Raw genomic sequence first — 16600 nt, 5'->3', positions numbered from 1 at the left:
TCAATGGTAAATCCACCAACACCCTTGTTAATTCTAAGTGTTCTTTTTAGTTGCCAAGCAGGAGCAGAGTTTATCAATATTCTTTTATATAGATCAGAAAAAATTTCAAAAATATTTTAGTTTATTTATTCAGATCAATATAGACCCAGAGAAAAGCAATACCCTAAAATAGTGCCCTATAATTTGCTGGCTCATCCAAATAACCCCCTCACTCTCTCATTGCTTCTTTGAAGGAGGCTGAAAAGCTGAACTGTTCCCTATTTGTGCACCCCTGGGACATGCAGATGGATGGACGGATGGCCAAATACTGGTTCCCTTGGCTCATAGGTTTGTGTCAGCTTGGGATCTGGAAAAGAGAGTCAAGGCCTTAGTTTTTTCCAATTATCTATGGGACCCTATTATGTCAAAGAGAGAAAGTATGAATAACTAACAGGATTGTGAGTTATTGAGCTCTTACTCGGATAGTGCTATATGTATTACCTCATTTAATTTTTTTAATTGAAGTATAGTTGATTTACAATGTTTCAGGTATACAGCAAAGTGATTCAGTTAGATTACCTCATTTAATTTTAATCTTATCCACACAAAACTTTATGAGGTTGACACTATAATAGCCAGTTTTTTTTTTTTGGCTGGGCCACATGGCTTGCAGGTTATCTTAGCTCCCCAATCAGGGATCAAACCCGTGCCCCCTGAAGTGGAAACTCGGAGTCCTAACCACTGGACCACCAGGGAATTCCCTGTAATAGCCATTTTATAGATGGAGAAACTGAGTCTCGAAGTGGTTAAGTTGTGCAGGTCACATAGTTAAAAAGTGAAAATGGAATTTACATAGATCTGTCTGACTCCAAAGCCACCACCTCACTACACAGACTCCCAAAAAGGCTCTGCAAAAAAGTAGCCATGCCTGTCTAATAGATTTTTAGAAGCCAATGATCGCATCAGCCCTTACAAATGAGAACCCTGGAGTTACAAGCAGAAAGAAGGTCAGCTTCTACCGCCTAAGGATCTGAGACCCTAGATTGCAGATGACCAGGCTTTCAAGTCCCCTGTTACCTGCTCTTTGCCACCTGTACTGTTCACCCATGGTTCCACCTGCGGGTAAGGGAAGGGCAAAGAGGAGAGACCTTTACTGAGCCTACCAAGCTCTGGATAGGAGCTGGTCCGGATTCTCTTTCTGCTCTGACATTTCATGCCCTTGTTATTGCTTTTGGAGACTGAACGTGTTTAGTAAGGCAGCTTCCTACCCATCCCCCACCAAATTCTTGAGCAACAATTAGTCGGAAGAGATAAACTAAGTAGCCCCTGTGCTCTCTGGCTTCTAAGAAAATCTCATCCTAATTCACACAACACTTTGACAAGTTCCACAAACTTATTTGCATTGCAACTTCCCACATGAAAAACAAAGGAGAGCATTTTTACATAGAGGATCATTTCATCCCTCATTATGCAACACATATATTGATCCTTTCTAGCACACCGGGCACTGAAGATGTACCAGACATGGACAAAACCTCTGCCCCCCTGAAGCCTGAGCTGACAAGTACACAGGTCATAAACAAACAGGCTAATTTCTGAATTTTATACTGGATGCAAAGGCGGTCTTTAGGAGACTGGAGGATTCCCAGCAGGGCAGGGCCATGATCCAATTTACATTATAAATATTCCACTTTGGTTCCTATATAGACAATTGTGGGGTTTTTGTCCAGGTAGTTAATGGAAAGCAGAATCACAGGACCAAAGGGAAGGGATGCTGCCTATCCCCCCGCCTGCAGGAAACTCTGCCCACAAACCACTCCCAGACAGATGTGAATCCATCATGCTTCCAGAATTCTCAAGAGGCCAAGGATCCAGGGAGCCAGGGGCATCTCTGTCCATGGAAAGTGACAGGCCTAAGGAAGGATGAACAACCAGTAAAGGCCCACTAGGCAGCCAGAGAATCAGGCTTCCCCAGAAGGCCCAGGGCTCAGTCACAGAGCCCCCAGAGATTTCTTAATCACAGTCTGAAAAGCAGTCATCTGGAAATATAGCCCAGATGGACTCCATGGAGGTGAAGGCATCGGGCATGGACCAGCTGCCTCTTCTAGAAGCACAAAGCACTTGAAATAATTCATTTTAATCCAGTTATTTTCAACCTCAGCTCCAAGAAGCAGTAAAGATTTGGCAGGAATATTAATATTAGCTAATATCTATTGAGCACTCACTAAGTGGCAAGAACTAACCATTCTTAACCCCAGTTTACAGATGAGGAAATTAAAGCAGGGAGGCAAATCATATTTGTCAAGCCCCTCCAATGTGAAGCTCTGGCCAAGAACTTTCCCAGCATCATCACTTGCAAGGTTCCACAACAGCCTTCCAAGATGGGCAACACTGTCCCCATTTCACAGGTGAAGAAGCCCAGACTCGGGGGCATTAAATTACTTGTCAAAGGCCAAGAAGCAAACAACTGGAGGAGAAAGGGTTCAGCCTAGACTCACTGTACTCTGCTTGCCCCACTGCACACAAAATGGAAGCTGGGAGAATCAGGACAAAAGACAGGTCCTCTGGCTCCTTGACTCTTCTAGCCATTAGATGACTCTACTTGCAAGTGGCAAATAGGAAGTGTCAGATGGTTTCTGCTTGCCAAAGTCATGGCCTGCGTACAACCAAGCCATGCTAGGGCACAGGGACCCTGCGCTTCTCAGCAAGGTCCCATTCCCCTGCCATTAACATCACTGAACTTCTTGCTCGTGATGACAAGCGCTATACGTCATGACTGTTTCTTCTTCCAGGAATGCCCGCAGAGACCACCACAGCCATTTGCTCCATGATCATGGGTGGAGTGTTCGAGAAGTTTCCTAAACTGAAAGTATGTTTTGCACATGGAGGTAAGACCCTATCTGTATTAGTCAGCTTGGGCTGCCGTAACAGAATGTGACCGCAGACTGGGCAGCTTAAATAACAGAAATGTATTTTCTCACAGTTATGGAGTTCCCAGATCAAGATGCCAGTGCAGCTGGTTTTTAGTGCGGTCTCTCTTCCTGGATTACAGAAGGCCGCCTTCTTACTGTGTCCCCACATGGCCGTTTCTTTGTGTGTTCACAGGAAGACAGACAGAGAGTTCCTATGTCTCTTCCTCTTCTTATGAGGACACCAGTCCTGTAGGATGAGGGTCCCACCTTATGACCTCATTTAAGCTTCATTATCTCCTTAAAGGCTTTATCTACAAGTACAGTCACATTGGGGGTCAGGGACACAATTTTGGAGGGACACAATTTAGTCCTGGTAGTTGTTCTAAAGTATATGATGGTTCAAGGACCAAATTCCATTTCTGCAGACAAGTTTAGTTTGGTTGGCACAGTTTACTTGATTTTGTTTTGTTTTTCATTTAAATCTCTCGTCAGACCACAAGCTACCACAAGCTCTCCAGTTTGCAATAGTCCCTACCATTCACTATTGTTTACAAACAGGCCTGTTTCATTCATTTCCATTTCCTGCTTGGTCCCTGTAGGTAAGTGAGTTTGTGACCCTTGAATACACACACACAATATCAAACTATACACACTGTTCTCTAATCCGCTTTTCCTTCTCAACAGCACATGGAGACATCTTTCCATGTCAGTGAGTACAGAGCTTCATCATTTTTGATGGCTGTATACATGACAATGCATTTTATGGATATGCCGTCATTATTTAGATATTCCCCAACTGAAAGGCTCCCTCTGTATTTTTCTATTATAACCAAGCTACATTTGAAAACCTTGACCACACATCTTTATACACTTGTTTTCTCTCTTTAGGATAAATTCCTTAAATCTGAATTTCTAGATGAGTTAAACTTTATTCTTTTTTCTGGGTCTTCTCTCACATTTGGAACCCAGTAGATCCTTTGTAAATACAGTTAACTAGCTGGGCTACAGTAACTTCTCTTTGCATACAACATGAGGGTTGAAAAGAATCCTTTTCAATTAACACTAGTCCCTTTACTTGCAGGTGGTTCCTTCCCCTACACAGTAGGAAGAATCTCCCATGGATTCAGCATGCGTCCAGATCTGTGTGCCCAGGACAATCCAACCAACCCAAAGAAATACCTTGGTTCCTTTTACACGGACTCCTTGGTTCATGATCCTCTGGCCCTGAAGCTATTAACAGATGTCGTAGGAAAGGTAAGCCAGGGCTGCCATTTGGGTGACTTACGGGGAGCAGAGTACAGGATCAGCAACCAGTTGCTTGGTCTCTCTTTGAAAAAGCGATGGGAGAAAAGGCATTAGAAGAAAAAGGAGGGACAGTGAGGTTCGGGATTAGGTCTGCTTGCACAGGGTATCCAATCCAGAACCTCCTTCAACGTAGACCATGTATCAGCAGGGAGCCATTACGGATGTACGCCAGGGAAATCCCAGATAAGCCACATGGCTGGGTGGCTCCCCAGATAAATTCTTCTTCCTTACGGTCGCCTCTGTAGTGACCGTAGGAAGTGACACAACGTGATGGGGTAAGCAGGAAAGAGCCACCAGTTTTGAGGTCAAATTCACCTGGGTTAAAATCCTGGCTCTACTTCTTACTGACTAGGTAAAGTGTGACTCTAACTGTCCTCATCCACTAAATGAAGAAAACTGGAACATTAAAGAGTGGGGGATGGCACTGGCCAGGAAGGCAGGGGAAGATGATGAAGGGTCTTGGGTACCACCTGAAATGTTTTGCTGGAATAACATGGCCTTTGTTTTGAAAACCATTCTCTCATTTGGCCCAAAAGACCAGCACGGTAGTGCTTTAAACCTCACAAGAAAAGGCCTTTCCTCTTCTGTGGTCTGCTGGCAGCTCTCCTGTTGGTGGCATCTCCACGTTTAAGTATTCTTTGGAAATGCTAACTGAGCAAGTTTAGACAGTGTTTAGAGCAAAGGTCAGTCTGAATTAGTAGTCTGAAATATTTAGTATTTCAATTCTGTTTGATTACTTACAGATAGCAATAGAAGGCTTCCAAATTTACCCAAAGAAAAAAACTCTTTGGGGTTTCTAAAAGAATATGGACATATGTGTTTAAAGATTGGCAATATGGTGCTTGGATTGAGAGGAGATGCTAAGGCATGTAAAATCTTGTTTAGCAGAGAAAGCGGTCCATTATTTGAAAGCTGCAAGTTACTGTTCTATCTCCAGAATGAAGACTTCATCTCACTTTAAAGCTGACTGTTTCTCTGGCTTGAGAACCTCTTTAGAATATAAATGTTGAACATTCTGGTTTGGGAATAAGTTATGTGGCTGAGCTATGTGTCTGAGCCTTCTGGCTTTTGTGTTGTCCCCGCTGAAATCGGTGCTTAGCAGCTGGTTGTGACTGTTGATTATCATTGCATTGGACAGAGGGGCTATGGGCAGGTGTGTAAGTAGGAAACTACAAAAAGGAGAAGCCGAAAGAGTCTGTAAACCCTGGATTTTGAGCAATGGAGGAGGGGGAGTAGGAAAGCGGTGTGGAAGTGGGGAAAGGGTCAGTCTAACTACCTCCCATCAAGCCTAGTACCCCTGGTGTTCCTGGCAATGGCGACATCAGGAAAAAACACCCTTGGCAAATATAACATCTATCTTACGAGCAATACCATCAGCAGTGAGGGAGACCATCAGCCCCTTCAAACAGCATTCAGGGCAATACACATCGGCCAGGGGGTCACAGCAGAAGAGGAAAAACACAGCAAGTGCCTTGTGGTAACCAGTGGATAGACTAGTTAGTAAGTATATCCCTTTTGTGGACCCCCAGAAAAACTCAGAGAGCACTTTGCAAAGTTGCAATGTTGCAAAGGTGCTAAGATCTTGCATTCAAACTGTGAAGACTTGAGCCCCTATACCTTGGGCATCAAAAGCAAAAGTGAATTCATTTTATGTGACCTCACAGGCTGGTGAATCTAGGACATAGAAGCAGTATACATTAATAATTTAGGATTCTCTTTAAAATATTAATGCTTCCTCCTTCTAGTTATATTCACATTAGCAAAATCTTTCAAAAACAATCCCCAAACCAGAATGGCTAAGGAAAGTCCTAACATGACAGCTAGTCTAGAGAGCCACTGTCCCTATTTGAGCAAGAGGACAGAAGGCTGTGGGTCGGATGGATTATATGATGTGTTTGAATTTGAAACAATGATTGTCGGGCATTCATCGGATCTGTTAATACATGAGTACCAAACAAGCTGTACATATATAGAAAATTAAGCAAAATAAAGAAAAGGAAATAATTAACTCCAAGAAAACAAACGTCCATATGAAGACAGATAACCATTGTATATTACCTGACTCAGCAGTGAAAACTATTTATATTTATGGTGTAAATATTAAGCACTGGCTTAACTGAAAATTGTAATTCTACTGGGAAATTGGAGAAGTTGGGATAAGAAAGAAATTCTCCATGATCATAATGCAAAGTCAGTAAATACTCTCTAAAGCTAATAAATCGAGAAACAATAGTATAATCTCATTATCTGAAACTATGAGGGTGATTATCAGAAGATTCATGTTAAAAGGTAAAAGTGGCTGTCTTGGGATACAAAAATGGATAGGACTGTTTTTGATAAGAAAGATATTAGTAATATTGGATTGTTTAACTATGTATAGGTATTATTTTGATAAATCAAAATTTTAAATAATACCTTCAGAATAAATAGATGTATGTCATACATACACCAAAACCATATATTGTGTACCTACTATTTCTAAAATTCCCTCTAAACAGAAGACGTGAATTACATAATCTCTTATTTTCCTCCCATCTCTAAAATTCTTTGCTTTTAATCCATGTCTACTCTTCTTTTTTTTTTAAGCACTTTTTTTTTTTTTTTTTGGTGGTACGCGGGCCTCTCACTGTTGTGGCCTCTCCCGTTGCGGAGCACAGGCTCCGGACGCGCAGGCTCAGCGGCCATGGCTCACGGGCCCAGCCGCTCCGTGGCATGTGGGATCCTCCTGGACCTGGGCACGAACCCGTGTCCCCTGCATCGGCAGGCGTACTCTCAACCACTGCGCCACCAGGGAAGCCCTGTCTACTCATTTTTAAAGACAGAGTGCAAAGAATGCTAGTTATATGTTATCAGTCTATCACTGTGAAAAATATGAAAAAACGTATTGCCTCCCTACATTAACATGACCATAGACAATTCACTTTACATATTTAGGTGGGTAGATTTTGAGAGGTCCATTTTCCTCCCATTACGATTATATCACAATTTTGGCTAGATCCATTGTTAATCTATTGCTGTGTAACTAACTGCCCCAACTCAGTGGACTAGAACAACAATAAACACTTACTATCTCATATGGTCTCTGTGCCAGGAATTTAGGAACAGCTCAGCCATTTCAGGATTTCTCACAAGGTTGCAGCAAGTTGTCAGTCAGAGCTGCAGTCACCTGAAGGCTTGACCAGGGCTGAAGGATTTATTTTACATATTACTGGCACACTGGTGCTGGGTTTTGGCAGGAAGCCTCAGTTCCTCCTCATCTGGGTCCCTCTACTCTCCAAAGAGCTGCTTGAGTGTCTTCACAACATGGCAGCTGGCTTTCCTAAAGAATAAGTGATCTGAAAGAGAGACGGAGGTGGCAGAGGAAAGGAGAACAAGAGAGAGATGGAGTGTGAGCCAGGCAGAAGCTATCCTTTTATGACCTACCCTCAAAAGCCACGTCGCATCACTTCTGCCGCATTTTATTCATCAGAAGCAAGTCACTAAATCTGGCCCACATTCAAGGGGAATGGAATTCGGCTCCACCTTTTTTTTTCGGCTGTGTTGGGTCTTCGTTGCTGCGCGTGGGTGTTCTCTAGTTGCAGATAGCAGGGCTACTCTTCGTTGTGGTGCGCAGGCTTCTCATTGTGGTGGCTTCTCTTGTTGCGGAGCATGGGCTCTAGGCACGTGGGCTTCAATAGTTGTGGCGCGTGGGCTCAGTAGTTGTGGCTCGTGGGCTCTAGAACGCTGGCTCAGTAGTTGTGGCACGTGGGTTCAGTAGTTGTGGCTCACGGGCTCTAGAGTGCAGGCTCAGTAGTTGTGGCACATGGGCTCAGTAGTTGTGACACACGGGCTTAGTTGCTCCGTGGCATGTGGGATCTTCCCGCACCGGGGCTGGAACCCGTGTCCCCCGCATTGGCAGGTGGATGCTTATCCACTGCACCCCCAGGGCAGCCCAGCTCCACCTGTTGAAGACATGTTTGTAAACCACCACACCCCACACTCCAGCCACTTAAATGCAAACTACCTTTAGTCCTCCCACACCACCCCAAAGTCTCATTCATTTACAGCATCAGCTTAAAGTCCAGGATCTCACCACTTAAAGTAACTCAGGGATGACGCTCCTCATGCACAGTTTCTCTCAACCTTAAGATTTGTGAACCACAGAGACAAGTTCTTTACCCAGCACACACTCATGCAACACTATAAAATGGTGAGACATGCAAAGGATAGTTGCTATACACCCTCCACTCCAAAAGGGGAAAATCAGGAGGTTTAGAGGAGTTCCTAGTAACTAGCAAATCTGAAATCCATTGGGCACATGTTAGCAGTTCCTTGATTAGAACTCAGAATACAGGAATGATTCTCCACAGCTCTTGGTTCTACCCTCTGAGTCATCCCTCCTTTTCCATGAAAGGGAGCCCATATTTGCGGCTGAGTAGTTTCTACAGACTGCTTCATGCCCCTACAACTTTTGTTGTAGGGGCATGAAGCCCCTACAACAAAAGAAGCCCGAAAGCTTCTTTTCATTTTATTCTATCCATTCCTTTCAATCCTGCTGGTGTTTCTGCTAATACAATTCTCTTAAAAACTTTGCAGATCATAACAGCACTGATGACTACGAATGTGGCGTTAGTGTAGAGAACATTGTCAATGATTAAACGGTAACAAAGTTTAAGAAAAAACAAACAAAAAAACTTTGCAGGTCTTTCGTGAATCTTATTAGGTTTCAAACCATTAGGCAAAAGCCCTACTCACAAATCTCTGAGAAAAGCCCTCTTCTGCAAAGGCTGCTGAGGAACAACACTCTTAAGTGTCTGACAGTGGTTCTTTGAGGCACTGCCTTAAATCTCTTGAGGTCATAACACAGATATTATAGTCATATCTTGGCTTCATTTTTAGACTATATTTTTCTGATTGTGCCCTGGAGTTAATCTTTGCCAGAAAGCCATCTCTAATTTTAGCATCATTTGCCATTGGAGGGGCTGGGAATTTTCAAACCCAACAGTTCCTGGCTCCTTTATATTTAATAGTCCTTCCTTTAAGGCACTCCCCTTGCATTTTACTATAAGCAGCAAGAAGCAGCCATGCAGCACTTCTAACACTTTGTCTGGAAATTTCCTTAGCTCTATCACCCAGTTTATTAAATATATTTTCTACTTTGCATATTACTGTAGGTGACCGTGTTGCTACTTTTTTTTTTTTTTTTTTTTTTTGCCACAGCATAGCAAGGATCTCCTTTCCTCTAGTTTCCAATAACATTGTCCTCATTCTCCTTAAAGTCTTTACTGGTAACCTCACAGGTTATCAAGCTTCTAATAACAGTCTTTACAAGGATCTTCAGTCTTCCACTATCTCAAGGTCCTTCCAACTTCCTCCCACTAATCAGTTCCAAAGCCACTCCCACATTTTTAAGTTTTCATTATGGCAACAGCCTACTTCCAGGTACCAAAATCTGTATTAGTTATCTATTGCTACATAATACATTAACCTAAAACTTAGGTTAGCTTTAAAACAACAATGAATATTTATTATCTCATTCATTTCCTCTGGGTCAGGAATCCAGGAACCCCATGGCTGGGCAATTCGGGTTCAGGGTTTCTTATGAGGTTCAATGAGATGACTGCAGCCCAATAATATCTATCTATCTATCTATCTTTCATTCTTTCACCCTTTACTTTTTTTTGCACACTACTTTACACTAACTTAACCCCAACCTCTCCACCAATTTTATAACTCTCCTCTCAGTACACTTAAATACATCAGGTACAGTAGTCTATTAATTCCTTCTTCTTGAAAAAATATATTCAGGAGTCTCTGACTTGCTCTAATATGGACTGGGCTGCTATTTAGACCTGCTGCACAGCTGTCATCTTGAATCTCCCCTTTGTACTCCTCACATTCTCTCTCTCTCTCTTTCATTGGGTTCCCTGCTTCCTGAGCCCTATGATTTTCCAATTTCTTGCTTTATTCCTTCATCTTGGTAGGGAACATCTTCCAATAACTTTCTAAGAAAGACAGTATGGGAGATGAAATTTTTGAAACCTTAGTTATTTCAGTATGTCTTTATTCTTCCCTTACAGTGAGTTAATTGTTTGGCTAGGTATATAACTCTAGCTTGGCAACTGTTTTCCTGAGTCATTTTAAAGACATTTTTCCATTGTATTATGGCTTCCAGAGTTGCTGTTGAGTAATGTAACTCCAGTCTAATCCTTGAAACTTCATATAAAACCTACTTCTTTCCCCTTCACTCCCAATCAAAGACTCTAAGATTTTCTTTTTGTCCTAAAATTTCTCAGTGATGTTACTCAGTATGGGCTGTTTTCATCCATTATGCTAGACATTTGGTGAGCCCTTTTATTCTGTAAAATCGTCTTAATTTATTTCTTTAATGACTTCCTTCCCTCTGTTTTCTCTTTCTGGAGTTCCTAAAGTTGAACCTTATTTTTCTTCTGTCTTACACCTCCCCTTTTTGAGCTTTTGTTTTACTTTCTGGGATATTTCCTCAACTTTATTAATAAATCCTTTTATTTAATTGGCTTTTTAATTTGTTTAATTTGAAAGAGCTGTTGTTACTGTTCTTGTTCTGTAAACTTTTTTAAAGCATCCTGTTCTTGTTGATTGAGTTCAATATCTTTTATCTCTCTAAAAATATTAGTAATTTTGGGAAATGTACTTCTCTTCACAAGCCTTCCTCCAATTGGCTTTTTGTCTTTTTTTTTTTTTAAGTCTCAGTCTTTCATATGAAATGCTTTCCTCAAATGTCTATAATCCTTGGCTGTCTGCTCATATTTAAGAGCGGTCACTAAAAGGATGATTGGAAGTCTCTGCATATGGATGGGGCCTGTCAAGTGTGGTTTTTTCTATAGAGTAATCCAACTGAGGCATGTTCTTTTGAAACTCCAGAAATCTGGTCTTTCCTTTTTGATTTATCACTTTCCCAGAGAAGCTCTTTCAATCTCTTACCTGAATGGTAAAGGCCTGGTTGCCAGCATCCTGGGAACTGAGTAGGGAATAAAGGCTGGGATGCTCAATTTAAAAAAAATTTTTTTTAATTAAATTTGTTTTTTTTTTTTACTTTTTGGCCACACCATGTGGCATGTGGGATCTTAGTTCCCCGACCGGGGGTTGAACCCACACCCTCTGCAATGGAAGCATGGAGTCCCAACCATTGGACCACCAGGGAAGTCCCTGGGATGCTCGCTTTTTAATAAATAAACTTTCATTAACCTTTTGCTTTCAGAACATTCCACACTCTCAACTATGCCTAATATCTCCCAGTTCAGAGACTCTCTGACCCTTTCACCCCCTTTTGAGACTAAATGACCAGTCTTTTGCCAGGATGAGGGGAAAGCAGACACTGGACTTAGGGAGATGATCTAGGGTCTAACTGCTTCTGAAACAGGCTTACAATGAATCCTCCTGTTGTTAGTTCTTTGCCTCTACTTCCAGAGGCACCTGGTGCTATCAATTACATATATTTGGGGGCTTGGTGATATAAGCCAGGTTACTTTTTGGCTTATCTCATACTAGCTAAGAATTTCTTTCTTGGTCTTCTAAAGTTAGTTACTATTATCCAACTGCTTTCCAGTTTCTGAAGTTTTCTTCTTAGTTCTTCTATCCTGTTCTCTTTGTCCTTGTGGCTATATGCTCTTCAAAATGCACTTTACCGTCTTTTTAATGGGGTTTCAAATTGTGATCCTCAGACCAATACCAGTCCACAAAGAGTTTGTTACCAGCCCATGATGAGAGAAGGAGCTTGTGCCAGAATGCAAACTGAGTCACTAAAGACACCATTTAGTTTAACTGACTTTTGTTTTTAATAGCAAGACTTTTTCTCAGTAAAGGAAGCAGTGCATTGATTTACATTCTGGGGTAAGCTCCTTAGGTCATCATGGACAACTGAAAGACCAGTTTGCGTGCATGTATTAATACTGGTCTTGAGCTTTCCTCCTTTTCGCTAACAAAATTTATCTTACCTATATTGCATCCACCTATAGCCCAGCTTCCAGCTCCCTGAAGTCATTTTCATGGTTATAGGCAATTAGAGGTCAGCAGAAACTACAGCAATAGAAGGGGTCTGGCTAGATTTTCAGAAGTTAAAGAATATTCTAGTCCTCTCTCTGGCTTGGGTTGAAGGTAGAAGGACGAGAGATGATATGCACATCTTCAGAGTCTTAAGATTTTTTTTTTCTACTTTTTTTTTTTGGCCATGCCTCATGGCTTGTGGGATCCCAGCTCCCCTACCAGGAATGGAACCCGTGCCCTGGGCAGTGAAAGTGTGGCATCCTAACCACTGGACCACCCTTTTTCTACTTCTAAAAGTTAATCTATTAATTCAACTAGAACATCTAAAATCACATAACATAGTTTATAAATATTACTTTTCCACATTTACACTTCATGAAACAATTTTGTTCAAATATGCATCTTTGACATAGTGCCTTGTCATTATTAGAAACACCATTTGAGGCATTAAAATTGTTTTTAATAGCATATAAGCATTGCAGTAAATAAACTCTTTTAATGAGAGTGTCTGTTTCCTAAGTTTCTAAATATCCAAGCTTCATCTTCAACCAAGTATCATTAGAATTTTCTTCTAGAAATGGAGGAACTACAGGACTATCCCTATGTTATTCACACATAGCATTCTATTCCAAATTGAATTCACTACTGCTGTTAGTCTTTTGTTTGTAGTTTGTACTTTCCAGTGGTTTCTGTTAGTTTGCTGATTTGTTTCTGCGTGCCTGAGAAATGTGGTAAAAAATGATAATACAATTAAGAGTAGAAATAAAAATAGAAATGAAGATAAAGTGGAAAAAAAGAAGTCCTAGAAATCCCATTCTTGTGAAGCAAACAGTAAATGATGCTTAAGAGTTTAATGCTATACAACATAGTCATAGCTGTGAGAGATATGAGTAAATTATTTGATCTCTCTAAACTTGTTTCCTTATCAATAAAATACAGATAATAATAGTACCTAACTCTTGGGGTTGTAGACAGCGTTAAATAAGAAAACCACATAAAGTATATAACACAATTCCAGTCCCACAGTAAGTGCTCAATAAAAGCATTTGACAAAGGTACATACAGACTTTCAAGAATGAAACTACAGTGAGAACAACTGTGACAGCATCAATCAATTTGCAAGATCTTTCATTCATCTTGAAATGTTGGAACCTCAGAATTATACAATCACTACAAAATTGAGATAAAGGGGAAAAAATTCTACTAAATTAAAGTTCACAACAAACAAAATGTGTCTCCTTCCGAAGCAATGATGTAAAATAAGGCTTGGATCTTCTATGGCAATTTAATCAAAAGTGAAGAGGGAACAAGATAGAAAGAGAGAAGAGTCTAGAAAGCCAAGCACATGCGGAGAGCAGGACACATGCTCAGAAAAGACATGACAGGAACCTAAGCTTTAATCTCTCTCTGATCTTTAGGCTCAGTATCAGCAGGGTGTGAATGCTAGGGTGGAGTTGTAAATGGCCTGGCCAAGCATTAGAGGAAGGCCCAACACAGAGCCAATCTGCGAAGACCGAGAGAGGTTTTTTCCCTTGTCTTTCTTTGGTTCTCTTTTTGCTCTAGGCATTTAAGAACATCTTATCAAAACATGAGCTGACCACAAGCTTAAGGAACAGACTGCAGAGAGCATATACAACAAAGAATAAGTCTTTAAAAATAGTTTGGAAAAGTCACTAAATAAGCAAATACAAAGCACACAAAGGAACAAGAACAAACCCAGAGAAGGAAGAATCTGATTACCAAAGTTACCACATTATACTATTCAAAATGTCCAGTTTCAACAAAAAAAATTGAGGTATGCAAAGAAAAAAGAAAGTACAGCTCATTCCCATGAAAAAAAGAAATTGGGCTTCCCTGGTGGCGCAGTGGTTGAGAGTCTGCCTGCCGATGCAGGGGATGCATGTTCGTGCCCCAGTCTGGGAAGATCCCCCATGCCGTGGAGCCTGCGCATCCGGAGCCTGTGCTCCGCAACGAGAGAGGCCACAACAGTGAGAGGCCCGCGTACCGCCAAAAAAAAAAAAAAAAAAAGAAAGAAATTAACAGAAACTGTCACTGGAAAAACATTGGACTTACTAGACAATGACTTTAAATCAACAGCCTTAAATATGATCAAAGAAATAAAGAAAATCATAGACTAAGAACTAAAGGGAACCAGGAGAACAATGACTGAACCAAAAGAGACCATCAATAAACAGATAGAAATTATAACATGAAACCAAATAAAAATTCTAGACCTGAAAAGTACAATAACTTTAATGAAAAATTCACTAGAGGGTCATATACCTGATAAGGGACTTGTATCCAAATATATAAGTACTCTATATGAATAGCTAACAAGCACTTGTAAAGATGTTCAGCATCACTGGTCATTAGGAAAAGGCAAATCAAAACCACAATGAGATACCAATTCTCATCCTTACCAAGATCACTATAATTTTTTTTAAAAAGTGGAAAATGTTGACAAGAATGTGAAGATATTGGAACTCTTGTACGTTGCTGGTTGGAATATAAAATGGTGCAGCTGCTGTGGAAAACAGTTTAGCAAATCTATAAAAAGTTAACCACAGAATTAGCATGTCCCAACAATGCCACTCCTGTGTCTATACCCCAAAGAATTGAAAACAGGTTTTCAAGCAAATGTTTGTACACAAATGTTCATAACAGCATTATTTGCAATAGCCAAAAGGTAGAAACAAACCAAATGTCCATCAACAGATGGATGAATAAACAAAATGTTGTATATCCATGCAATGGAATATTATATTCAGCCATAAAAAGAAATGATATACTGATACACACTATAACATGAATGGACCTTGAAAACATGCTAAGTGAAAGAAGTCAGACATAAAGGTCACGTACTGTATGATTCCATTTATATGAAAAATCTACTATAGATAAACCCACAGAAACACAAAGCAGAATATTGGTTGCCAGGGGGTGGGTGGGAATGGAGAGTAACTTCTTAATGTGCATAAGGTCTCCTCTGAGAGTGTGAAAATGTCTTAGAACAAGATAGTGGTGATGGTTGCAACTCTGTGAATGTACTAAATGTCACCACAGTATACACTTTACAATGGTTATTTATTTATTTTTTGCGGTACCGGGGCCTCTCACTGTTGGGGCCTCTCCCGTTGCGGAGCACGGGCTCCGGACGCGCAGGCTCAGCGTCCATGGCTCACGGGCCCAGCCGCTCCGCAGCATGTGGGATCTTCCCGGACCGGGGAACGAACCTGTGTCCCCTGCATCAGCAGGCAGACTCTCAACCACTGCGCCACCAGGGAAGCCCTACAATGGTTAATTTTTATGTTATGTGAATTTCACCTCAATTTTTTTAAAAAATGAAGAGGCCTTTCTCTGCAAGATAGACTTTAAACCACCCAAACCAAAATATCTATTCATATGTTCTTTTATTTTTAAAAGAGAAACCAGAAACACCTGTTCCACAAAATAGAAAGTATTTTATCTTAGAGTAAAATAAATTGTTCACTTTTAGAAGTAACAATGTTATTTTGGGACATTTTATGCCCCAATTTTTACAGTAGGCATACATGTGATCTTGTCTTGGGCATTTGATCTGTGGGTTAGAAAATGAACCTAAACTAGAGACCGGTCAGGCCCAAAAGCCAAAGTTTTTTCTCCATTCCTTTTCCAGGCCATCTACCTCTTTAACATTCAGGACTGCTCTATTCAGCTATTCTAAAGGGTTAACATGATCTGGAAGCAATGAAAAGGTCCTTTAACACCAAAGACTTGATTATGTCTAGGGCTAGTGGGGGCAGTGGAGTATACCCTGTGAATTTTAAGTATTTCCACCCTGACTTGAAATTTAAATGTATTTTAACATTCTGTCTGTAAGTATTCTGGTTAAGTGATGTTTTCTGTGTGCTGCAGTCCTCAACAGAGTGGTACCCTTTTTGATGCCTGTAAGATTCCTGAGAACAAGAATATAACTTACTACCTTCTCACGAAGTTGTGGGATGTGAGAAACAGTTCAAGTCCTGGCTCTACTGCTTGTTAGCTGGGTGACCTTTAATATCAAGTCACTTACCCTCTCAGCCTCAGTTTCCTCAACTGTAAAATGGAGATGATAACCAGACAAAGTTGATGGGAGAGGCTAATATAACACGATGCCAAAGGACTGTACAAATGTTAGTGCTTTATGCACAGTAGGTGTTAATATTTGTAACTTATGTAATGATCTTGTGGGTATAAGGCTAATCTTACCCTGCACTGATTGAATTAAATCAGGCTCCTTAGTGAGGAAATTATGTCTCAGGGAACAAACTGAATCCTTGATATACTAGAAGGTCTGTAATAACTATGTTATAATAGAGGTGTGTTGTATTTACTGCAAAATGCTACTAATGAAATATGCTAAATGAGAAGATAGTTAATCG

The 16600-nt window shown here is 40.8% G+C and overlaps 1 protein-coding gene across 7 annotated transcripts in view; it reads left to right on the top strand.

Annotated features, from left to right (window-relative positions):
- The window catches only part of ACMSD (aminocarboxymuconate semialdehyde decarboxylase), an 81131-nt gene that overhangs the window by 28933 nt on the left and 35598 nt on the right, over positions 1-16600 (top strand). For 6 of the 7 annotated variants that reach the window (XR_011246548.1, XM_060016907.1, XM_060016909.2 and 3 more), the window contains 3 exons: positions 234-327; positions 2772-2867; positions 3973-4145. Coding sequence is in view for 6 of the 7 variants with exons in the window: in XM_060016907.1 (XP_059872890.1) it covers positions 234-327; positions 2772-2867; positions 3973-4145 (363 nt within the window). In the remaining variant the exon portion in view is untranslated. Of the gene's footprint in view, positions 1-233; positions 328-2771; positions 2868-3972; positions 4146-5081; positions 6798-16600 lie in introns of those variants that run through there. The other variant, XM_060016908.1, reaches the window with a different exon arrangement.

This window comes from Delphinus delphis, chromosome 7 (assembly GCF_949987515.2).
Source record: "Delphinus delphis chromosome 7, mDelDel1.2, whole genome shotgun sequence".
Classification (NCBI taxonomy): Eukaryota; Metazoa; Chordata; class Mammalia; order Artiodactyla; family Delphinidae; genus Delphinus; species Delphinus delphis.
This window is presented reverse-complemented; position numbering and strand designations above follow the sequence as displayed.